This window comes from Limulus polyphemus, unplaced genomic scaffold, assembly GCF_000517525.1.
Source record: "Limulus polyphemus unplaced genomic scaffold, Limulus_polyphemus-2.1.2 Scaffold624, whole genome shotgun sequence".
NCBI classification, from domain to species: Eukaryota; Metazoa; Arthropoda; class Merostomata; order Xiphosura; family Limulidae; genus Limulus; species Limulus polyphemus.
This window is the reverse complement of record NW_013666234.1, coordinates 220,950-233,003: the sequence shown is the minus strand read 5'-3', so window position 1 is coordinate 233,003 and position 12,054 is coordinate 220,950. Positions and strand designations below refer to the sequence as shown.

General features: G+C 30.2%; 1 protein-coding gene across 1 annotated transcript in view; it reads right to left on the bottom strand.

Moving 5' to 3' along the window:
- The window catches only part of LOC106459538 (fibrillin-1-like), a 122,045-nt gene that overhangs the window by 13,705 nt on the left and 96,286 nt on the right, over positions 1-12,054 (bottom strand). Inside the window, exons 80-89 of the mRNA XM_022386048.1 lie at positions 11,219-11,326; positions 10,449-10,577; positions 6,413-6,535; positions 5,111-5,194; positions 4,149-4,268; positions 3,155-3,196; positions 2,739-2,914; positions 995-1,122; positions 510-652; positions 106-344 (exon numbers count right to left, since the gene is read on the bottom strand). Coding sequence (XP_022241756.1) covers positions 106-344; positions 510-652; positions 995-1,122; positions 2,739-2,914; positions 3,155-3,196; positions 4,149-4,268; positions 5,111-5,194; positions 6,413-6,535; positions 10,449-10,577; positions 11,219-11,326 — 1,292 coding nt within the window. The remainder of the gene's footprint in view (positions 1-105; positions 345-509; positions 653-994; positions 1,123-2,738; positions 2,915-3,154; positions 3,197-4,148; positions 4,269-5,110; positions 5,195-6,412; positions 6,536-10,448; positions 10,578-11,218; positions 11,327-12,054) is intronic.

Genomic DNA, 12,054 nt, shown 5'->3' with positions numbered 1-12,054 from the left:
ATTAATTGCTAGTGTCTTCCATTTTAGGTTTACTATAATTCATCACAGTAGTTTGTAACACATACAGAGTAACATTTAATATAGTAAGAAACAAGCAATAGTTACCGGAGGGCAAGATCCAAAACAGACACGTATATTACACTGGAAGCGTATGTTGTTACTTGTTGGAAATTTAAAGGCACTGAAGCGGGCTTCCAGTAATTTTGTATCTGGATCAATTATCCAGTTTCCAAATACAGTTGGATCTGTTGCACATCCATTGTCATCAGTAACTTGGTACTCTATTTCCTCATTGTCATCTGTTGTTTTAGCTACACAGCTTCTAGCAAAGCCACCATAAATATCTGACAAAGAACAAAAGTAGTTCTCTTTATGTTTTCCAACTTAAAATTGATACAATAACTTGATACAATTGTAGCTTTAACTTAACTAATATATGAAGTAAAGTTTTATTCTGTCTAGCTTGTGAGAATATCAAATTTAGAAATATTAACTTCATTATTACTCACAGTCTGGCTGGACATCAACACGTAGCAGCAAGTCATCTCCAACCTCAGCTGATGTGATCTCCTTGCCATTAGCCTGAACTATGGCCATTTTACATGATGGAGGTGGTCCAGTATTTGCAATAGTTCCAGATGTGGTGATCATGCTATGATTAATAAAAATTATATTACTTTGCAAAATGTTCTGATTCATGGAAAATTTTTATGTGGGAATATTTATTATGCTGTGAACAAGTAAGTACTAATGTTAAAATGAAAAAAATACATTTGTAACCAACAAAATTCAAAACATTATTCTAGTCAGATAGTAGCATTTTCTATAAGTGCTTAGCATGGTTGAATAAACTAACTTTTTTTTTTCTAGCAAATGTTTTAGTGAAGTGACCACTTAAGTATCAGTAATAAAACTTAGTCCTGTTAGTTTCCAAACTTCATAAGAAATTTTAAGATAAAAACACGGAAATACTCATTAAGAGAAAGATAATTACCTGACATTGAATCCTAAAGATATTGTTTTCTCTCCAGTGTTATATACACATTTGACATGGTATGCTCGTGCACGATAAGTAACCAGTTTAGGATGTTTCTGGATAACAAGGATAAAGGACGCTTCACCCTAAAGAAATAAAGTAAATATTGATTCCTAACCCATCAAATTCTGTGGAAGAATTTAGAGCAAGTTTATTAGCAAGAGTATTTTCAACTTTTACATTTAATGCAGCCCTTCCTATGCTCATGATAATGAAGAATGAAAGTTTGTATATTACAATGAATGTTTGAAAAACATTAGGAATATAAGCTCTCAATAAATCCTGGAAATAATTAAACTGGAGATTTTTTTACTTCTATAACTCTTTTCGTGAATGATATATACCCCATTAAATTGTTATTGGTACTGATATACAAGCCTAAAAGTAAACACCATAGCAAGAAGAGAGACATCTCAGATAAGGAAATGTCTATGAAAATTTTAACATTCTAAAAGATTATGAATTGTTTTTCTCCTAGAAGATATGCAGTTATTGAGTTAAACAAACTGGAAAAATGGAGAGTAATAATGTTGTCTACATATTTTCTGTATGTTTTTAAAAAAAAGAAAATCCTCAATACTGAAAATAAAATGTGAAAAAGAAATATAAAAAAAGGTTTCAAGAATAGAAAGCATGATAATGGCTTACATCAATGTCATGATATAAAAGACTGTTTAGTTTACGAAGTTGTGTTTATAAGTCATTGATGTTGAGACTATTGAACATCTCGTGCAATACATTGACATTGAGAACATAGAGATTTCTAGAAGGCAGACAGATGAATAAGTAATAAAACATATAAATAGTGTGAGACGAGTGGAAACAGCAGACACACAATAGCAGAAGAGAGTAAAGTTACAACAAGGAAAAGTTTGGTGTGAAGTTAACTACCGCAAAAGTGATAGGCCTAATGATTAATATGTTAGAGTAAGACTAGCAGTAGAAAAGGAGATAATAATAATAATTTATTCCATCAAAGCATGGTTCTAAAGTAACTGAATCAGCCTGAGTGCCCTTTGACAAAAGGAACAGAGGATATTTAGAAAAAAGAAAACCAAACGATTACGGTAACTAGCACCACAACTATAAATGATCACACACAGAACACTAGTGCAATAGTAATAGAGAAGATAGTTTGGATTGTCAACTGAAATTCTAAAGTAATTGAATAGGCCTAAGTGGACTTTTAACAAGAAGAAGAGAATTATATATATAGCATCTATGATATGCTTATAATCTCTGTAGTGTGAAGAATTTGTTGTACATACACTTAACTTGTTCCGAATATATATATATATATATATTATTTTGAAAACAAGTGAAGTGCTTGCTGTTCATTTATCATTGAATTTCTCATCAATAAGTCACAGACACCTACTGTAGAAGAATCCTAAGCCCAACAACAACAACACAGTATATATATATATTTATACTACTAATAAGTATAAGTAAAAGCCTTTTATTTTGACAAATAGAAAAAAAAATGGTATTTTTAAATTCTGACAATCAACATCATGTTAATACAATACTGATTGCTTCCTTATATTTTATAGCTACGAAAATGAAATAAAACAATACCAACCCAAAAACATACACTGCAACTACTCAGAAGAAGAAGGAAACTATTAAGAAACTTTTATCAAATACATAAAATTCAGTTTTTACCTCAAACTGTTTTGTATGATAGCTTGGAGATACTTACATCTACATGAATGAGACCACAAGTATTAAACAACACTTTGAAATCAACCGCTTGCCAGTCACTGTTGGTGACGAAGCGTCGACACTGAGGGTTTTCACTATGTCCTTTGACGTACAGAACACCATTGAAGCCATCAAGATGAACTGAGACTTGAATCCCATCAGCAAGACACATCACTAACACAAAATAGAATAAATAAGCTCACTTTGATAGTGTACTCGCTATTTTTAAACACAAGAAGCAATAAATCATGCTAATATAATTTATTATTCTTATTAGTATTTGATATATTACCCTCTGATTTTTTCTGTCTCAGTGAATGAGATTTATTAAATGCTTGACAGTTCATAAAAAAAGGATACTTCTAATTCTTTTACATGTATAGAAATAACAAATACAGTAAACCAAAGACTCACCTGACATATCACTGGTAGGAGCTGGGGTTCGCCCAAAAACATCTATGAAAATAGTTTCAGATTACTTAATGTAAATAAACTTTCTAGAGTAAGCATCATAAAACATCTTAAATATTCCAAAACAAAATACTTGTAATTGGTCACTAATCTATTTATAAATCTCCACACTTTAGCATACTTAGAACACAATTAATTTTCAAGATTGTTATTTTTATCTTAACAATAAACTGACAATTCAACATGAGCCTCAGTGTGTTTATATGTTTATAATTATGATAGCTAAAATGGTTAGGGATATTCAAAACTTAATCAAAAATTATAGATATAAAAAACTGATTCTTTTTTAGCAAGATTATAAGTGAAGTTACAGAAAAACTTTGATAAATGTGTGTTGGGGTATATGCTTTAAGTTTTATAATATATTACAATGTCCCTATTAAGTCAGTAAGGAGGTATAATGTACAACTCTAACAATCCACAGGGGGTTATCATACTTTATTTGACAAAATCGTTTTGTCAATGTAGTAGCGTATCATCACAGATGCAAGCAGTGGCACCACAAGCAACATGTTTAACACATAACATATTTGGCTCACAGCAAATTTCCAACCCTTTCACACTGCAATGCTACTACAGGTCTAACCCAAAATGCCATTATGATGAAGATAAGCATATCTTCTGATACTGCAAACAAGGATTTGTCCCCTTAGTTTAATTAAATGTAGAAGTCTCGATGTCTGCATATAGCATTATGTGTAGAAAGATCTGTCAGAATATGAGTATAGTTTACCTCACCATCCTTTGCAAAAGGTTTTTTCAATGAAAATCATAGTATTGAACAATAGTGCATACTCATATCCATCAGAATGAGCATTGCTGATGATAAACGAAGTAGTATCAAGAGCAGCATGAACCTAGAACATCATTCTTATAGAATATGATTAACCTTCAATAATAATACTCTAAATTCAAAAAACAAAAACAGATTATTTACCATTAAAGCAGCCATAATTCTTGTCATATGCATCCCCTATCAAATTAGATGGACAAACACAAATAGCTTCATGTCTAGTGACTGTGCATGTCGATCTTGGGCCACATATGTAACATGGAGCTGAACAACAAAGGTGACATTAGAACAATATATTATGAATATTACTACTTGTTTTATCACAGAGCTGTAAATATTTATACTGAAAGCTTATGACAAGACAGGGTATACTTAGTGTTACATGCAACTTTCAAAATAACCTCTTTTCTAGTTAGTTTTTATTGCATGTTAAGCCAAAAACCCATACAAAATTCAACAATAAAAATCTTTTCTATTCTACCTTTTAAGTGTAATATGTTCCTTAATTTATTTTGAATGGAATGAAATATAATAACTTCTTATGAAAACTAGCAAAGCAGCATTTACATGTAATTGATTTTGGTTGACTTATATCTTAAGTCTAGAACCTTAAACATGTTTATATACACACATACATATAAAGCAACTACAAAAGCTATCTGAAGTTATCAAAATCATCTGAATATAACTGGTATATGATAAAAGTTCAAAATATTATGTAAAATTTGAGGTTTTTCTGCCTGACAATGAAGAGAAAAAAGAAGTTGTGAAACTGATGTGTTAAGAATGATAGAGAGGAGAGTCCAGTGCTTTTAGACTCTTGTTTTATTTGTTTGCACTTATGATGGATTTTGTATTAAAACATTTTGCTTCAATTATATGTATATTATATAGATAACTTTTCTTTTTGATACAAATCTATGAAAGCCATCTAAAATAAATTAACTGATAAAATATATTTTACCTTAACAACATCTTTTTAGACATGCACAAGCATACATATGTATACAAATACACAACAATGAACGTGTTACTGAAGTATTTTCACAATGTAAAAGTAAATAATTCATGTTTCAAATGAACAAATAACTAAAAGATAAACTTACTGATACATTCTCCACTGTTTCTGTCACATTCTTTATCTGATGCACAATCATCATTGACCTTACATTTCTTAATGATATTTGTACCTGAAGAAAATAAAAGAAAACTGTTAAATCTGTTATTTTTATATATACTGCAAAAAAATCAAGGAATAATTTGTACTTATAATTTATGACCAAAAAAATCACTGTTATAAAATAATGACAACCACCCCCCTCAGCTCAATTTCTCTGCATTTCATATCATATGAAATGCAAATGATTACTCATTCAACATAAGCTTCAAAAATGAACATTAGGTAGAGGTGGTGTAAATCTTTAAAGTTCAGAACATTTCACTTTAATATGGAGTAAAGCAGCTAGGAACAGCAGAAGCAGCTTGACACCAATGTTGCATGCTTAAAATGAAAATGTTGTTAAAGTTTTAGGTATCCCTGATCACTTCTCCAAAAGAGCTGTTTCCAGTGCATCTTTAGTGTTCATAGAGTTAAGAGAATGCAATGTAAATTTGATGGGAATGAAGTCTGGTGAGCCACTATTTGTTCAATCCCTTCTTTATGAATAATATGTAGCACCATTATTCATTTCAAAGACATCAATCAAATGTGACTATGTGATGCCATTATATAAAGCATGGACCAACTGACTAATCAGTTGGACTTCATATCACCTGACTGATTATCAGGTACCCAATTTGGATAACAAGTATAAGGTGGGGTGATTGCTTTCTTTTATGACAGTGTATATGCACTGTCACAGGCCCACAGCTATAATGTTACATATTCTGATTATCTTTAAACTGTTGTGCAGCGCAATTTCAAACAAATTACATAAAAGATATAAAATACTTAACAATGTTTTACGTGACATGACATTTTGATTACTTGCTAATCGTGGAAAGAGAAATATATACAAAATTTTCATACTTTCATTTGCTATGAAAATATGCAAATATATTGTTTCTACACAATATTAAGACACATTATTAAATTATTATGTGCTAATACAACATTCTATGTCACTTATCTTTGATGATAGCGATTTTGAAAAAAACATTAATATTTTTGTTTCTTTCATTACAGTGTAAATTGTATACATTTATTGTTTAGCAAGAAATGACTACAGTACAATGTTTCAGTCATTACTGATCTACAAAGTGTTACAATGAAAAAATAATGCTTTCATACACATATAAATGACCACTTATGAGAAGTATTGTAATATTGATAATTATGTAGTTTAGTATTTAGTACAGTAAAACAGATATTTAAAACTACATTAATTTATAACAAATATTCGACTTACAGCCTCTCAAATAGGGATCTCCAATGGTATCTACTGGGCAAGTACAGTGGTAGCTGCCAGGTAAGTTAGTGCAGATTCCATTCTTTCCACATACAGAAACTGACCGTTCACATTCATTGATATCTATAAAAATTAAAAGATCAAATGAAGAGAGTAATGCAAGCAATAACTAAGAACAAAAGTTAAACAAAATTAAACTTTTAACTAAATAATTTTTAATGTATAATGAAAAAGTTTGTTTTCAACTATTATGATATACCTAGTGTTATGCTTGAATCATGTTTAAACTTAATTAAATGCATTCATTGGTCACAATATGTTGCAAAGACCAGTTACAGATCATAGGTATCTGTTCTGCCATTTGCATTGTACGGCCTCTTTATGTCATTTTGTTGTGAGAATAAGTCTTGAATGCTGAAATATTACTACCTGAAGACTAAAGTAAACACGATTGACACATGAAGAACTTAGAAAATGTATAAGAAAGATAAACATTTAATGGAAAAAAGCGTTGAAGAAATAAAAGAAAATGGTTATTCTAAAACAAGAGTTGAACCTAAGCAAATATGCAAATCCTAACCATCCAAAACTGGAAATCATGGAGTAATAATAACTATGCACATTTAGATATAAAAAAATATGATTTTTTTGATGACTTGGATGCAGTTTTAGGTTAAAGACCTGCTACATTGCTACATAATCAAGACATACAATAGTGTGTCATATGGCTAAAACAACCTGCTGCAGGACATATTGTGTGCTATTAACAAGAGTGATAGTTTAGTGATTTTCCACCTTCTGTAGCTCAGACTGTGGCAATACAAACTATCAAATATTTTCAGTGGATGTGCACTACTGGACTCTTTCTTCACATACCAAATTTCAAGGCAATACATTAAGAAATACCTGAGATATAACATCTACAATTTTGATTGAATTGCTTCCTTTTTTTTTTTTCTTCTCCCCAAAGGTATGGAAACTTTATTTGATAGAAAAACATTGTTAATTTTTATGGATTTTTTTTCAAATTTGGTACACTGATAGATCTTTCAACCTACAATTAGCAGCCTCATTTGGTGTGAATATAAGCCACATGTGCAAAAGTTTTTCAACAAAAACTAAAACTTCATCTAAGAATAAAAGTGGACCATTTTTTGTTTTTGGTCATTAGAGACGACTGATTTAGAGCAGCAAAACTATAAGGCAAAAGGATGTACAGATACTTAAGTATCGATTAGGCCAAGGAAACTAGATTAACAGTTTCTAGCTCAAGTTTTCAAAAGAATCATATGGGTGGACAGTTATTGATTATTCACTGCTAACTTTTCAGCACAAATTTACTAAATTTTATGAAATTATCCTAATTAAAGAATATTTAGCATCATGTGATATTAGATTAAGCAATTAGCATAAATAATGATGTTTGATAAGGCTGTACTGATTGCATGGGGGTGATGACAAGAAACTGTTAATCTAAATTCCATGGTGTTACTATGAAGGAAGCTATTAACACTGTTTTAGAGAGGAAAAACTACCACCATATGTTGTAAAGAATCTGGTTTCTGCTGTAAAGTAAAGGTCTGTTCCAAATAATAGGATGTGATTTTAAAGTTAATGTGGATTACTATTGATTGTCACTTTCTTAACTACTGTGGTTTGTTGGTGTGTATTGACAAAAAGTCATGATATGTGATATTGTGAAAAAAAGGTGCAGCAAAAAAAGATTAAGTGTGTGACTTAAAGGAATGAAACAAAGTTGTTGGCCAAACTGGTAGCTACACTTATAGTACTGATAAAAATTTTACAACAAATATCCATTCATTAGTTAGCTAGGCTGCATATTTTGCTTTACCCACCATCTGCCTCAAGTTGAACAAAAATCAGTAAAATTCTTATCAATGCTATAAGTGTAGCTACCAGTTTGGCTCCCAATTTTTATTTCATTTCTTTAAGTCACACATCCAATCCTTTTTTTGCACCTAAGGTGTTTTTGATTAGATTTGGTTAGTTAAAATTAGTTTAATCATTAGACACCATCAACTTAACACTATGATATATTAACGATAGTTAGCCTAGCTTAAGTTGTTAATATCACAACTACAACTTGTTGACTGAACTGTGAGATTGATGCTAGAAAATAAAAGAATTACAGTTAAGCTTAATATATTTATTTTCCAACACATATAATGATGCATTTGATTTTTGGACAACTACTAAAATTTTAATTACACAGCACATTAAACAGCTTAAGTGAGTTTTGCCCTTGTGGACATACATGATTGAACTTTGTTTAAACCTCATTTCAGTTGTTCACTTAGTGTGAATGGACAATCAAAGGAGCAATACAATTAAAAATTTGTTATTTAATATCATTGTGAATAACATTTCCGGAAAAAATAATCATTGTTGATGGCAAAGGTACTACATAACTCAAAAAGAAATGTCTTATAGAATATTATCTTATCAATAGCATTTACCCTCTGTGAAACAGTAAATAAATAGCAAATTTACAGTATTTTGTAACTTATTCATTATCAATGTACTTACATTATAGTTCTTTTGGATTATTACAGTGCTTTCAAAATTGGAATCCCCAACATGGTCACAGAGAAGAGGGGGAGTGAGCCCATGTTAAAATAATCTATTTAAAACTCCTCTGATACTGAACAATGAAATATTTTCAGCAAGAATCCCACTTAGAGCACTAAATATGATTGCACAACGTTGTTTATGCTTGATGTTGGTTAAAGAGCAAAGTGCAATGAAAATAATGTATCTCCAACTTGTTATTATTTAAAATATTTATAAAAGTACTAGCTGGATGGGGTTCTCAGCCACTTTGTCTAAGTTCTTGGGGTCTCAATCAAGGTAAAAAGTTTGGAAACCTCTACATTGTTCTGTTAGTATAAAAAATTAAATATCATAATTGTCTTATAAATAAATCATAGGTTGTTTCTCTTCTAGTAGCTTTTTGATAACACTTTGGGAAAACACAAGCTCTCAAACATATGGTTTATCCGTGACAAAAAGTTTGCAAGTTTCCATGTCAAAATAGCCACTACTTTATGCAGGTTTTGTTTGTCTACCTTCTGATCAAATAATAATAATCTGTATAATGCCTATTGATGGTGTAGGTAATATTTCAATGAGTTTTCAACCCTTAAATTGCCAACTTCTTTTTATACTGCTCATTATTGGTGGGGTCCACATAATCAATCTCATACTGTAATTAAATGTATGTCTGTTAAAATACTCAATGTAAAAAACTCACCAAAGACATTGAGTGAAATCACTCATTTCCTTTTTAAAATATATTATGGACCACAGCCTAATTAGTGGAAGAAATTCTAATATTGATGGTACTTCTATTTAACTTTTTTTTTGTGACTCATATGTTATTAGAGCTACTTTAATCAATAAACTCATTAACCCATAAGAAATTTTGTACATAAATAATTTAGAAAATGTGTCTTACAAAGTCAATGCTGTCCAGGTAATTCTAAGGTTAATTAATTAGCCAAAAGATATGTAAACTATTATTTTATGGGAGGGCCCCGGGAGAAAGCCTAAGAAAAATATACGAAACTAAGTATTTCACTCTAAGCTTTTTTACAAAATTTGGATAAATCAATTTGCATATGAAAGGCTAGTAATTTCAAAGAAAAATAGGAGCCACTAACAACAGCAAAATAATTACCTGGTTTTACAGAGATTTATTTCTAAAATTCTTAAGAGACAGGTTAAAATATTTTAGATAATTTAATATGCTTACTCTAAAGCATATATATATAGATTTACAGCTTTTATTACCACCATAAATCACTAGCAACAGAATGTTATTGCATCTTTAAAACTGCAGATAAAAATGTTTTGTAATTCCTACCACTTTACAGCATGAATTTAAAAGGAATAAGGGTTATTATTATTATTATTATAGCCACAATAATATTTAATAAAAAAGTGGCAATTTTCAAAGCTAATAGCTCACCTTTTTTTAACATAAAATGTTCACAAAAGCAAAAAAATTAACTCTTACCTTGACAACTTCCATTTGGCATAATTTTGAAACCTCGAGGACACACACAGAAGCCTCGATGAGATCCCACATAGACACATTCCTCATTTGAAAGGCAAGGGTTGGATGTGGTACAGTTTCTTCTTGTCACTTCAGAAACAGATAAAAACATGAATTAAATGTTGTAGATATCAACAAGATAAGACTTCCTTTTTGTTGGCTCAATATATTTCTATAAAACTCACCCAGGTAGTTATTAACAGACGTTTATGTACATTAGTAAATCCATATTTTTTGTTACAAATTCGTAGGTTTGGTTGATGCAACAATTCAGCAAGGTAAACATTCTGCTGAATTCTACAAAATATAATGAATTTAATTAGAATAGGAACTTCATAAATGTTCCTATTCAAATTATTACACAGATAAAATCCTTTTTTTAGTGATCACAAACAAATCAATGCATTAAGTTTAAATACAAACCCTGTTATATTGTAAAAAATCACATCATTCCCTCTGCTAGTTGAAACCACTAATTAGAATACCTCATCCCCCAGTGTCTCAGTAATAAGCATGAGGGCTTACACTAAAATTCAGGGTTTGATCCCTGTGGTGAGCAAAGCATGGATAACCTGCTGTGCAGCTTTGTGCTTAATAACAAATAAACACAAAATTAAAATAAGTCAGTCTACTACAACTATTACTTTCAAGTTGTCTGCAGAATGCAATTTTTCTGTGCTTTTCAACTATCCAAAAGACTTTTAATAAACTAATGATAAAAAGCTCCTTACATAAGCAATAGTCTCCCCTCCTTTGGAACTGGGATGGACAACCACAGGTCTTGGTGTCAAGACATACTTGATTACCTGGGCAGTTGTAATCCACTCCACACTGAATGACTGAAAGAAAGAAATACAATTTCATTTTTGTGAAGTTACTCATAATTCCAATTCATATAACTTTTATGTTTGATTCTTAATACCAGATATACGTATTATATTCTTTTTACAGTTTTAACATTTATTGAAAAATACAATTTATTTTTAAGGATTTTAAAAGGTATGTGATTCTACACATCGTTTGATTCTGAAGTATAATTTATTATACAACTTGATATTTCTTCAACTCATTATTCTTGTAACTGGAAACATGGTTTTTGTAATACACAAAATGAACTTCACTAATTGTTATTTGATAATTTTTATCTAGTTATACTAATACGTAGAAAAGTAAACACAATAATAGGTTATTTATTATGTTTATCATTTAAAACAAAAACAATTTTTGAAATACTAGCTAAAAGCTTAAAATATGTTTCTGGCAATCTCTTTATGCTTAGTTTGAGTAACAGTATCAACATGATTGATTAACAGCAGAACTTAAAATGTTTGAAGTAAAAATGGTAACATACAGTGTTGAGATAAGACTGTGCAAGTTTTTATTGTTTGAATTTGTTCTTTTATGTGTGATAGGTAGATATTTTTTTTATTTCTAATAGCAAGTTTGCACTGGAGTACTACAGTTAATGCATGTTAAAGAATGAGAATCTAATCTCTTAGACTTTTGCCATGTTGCCCAGCAATGTTCTTTCTAATTTTTTCAATCTATGTGCTGAATAAATTGTTTC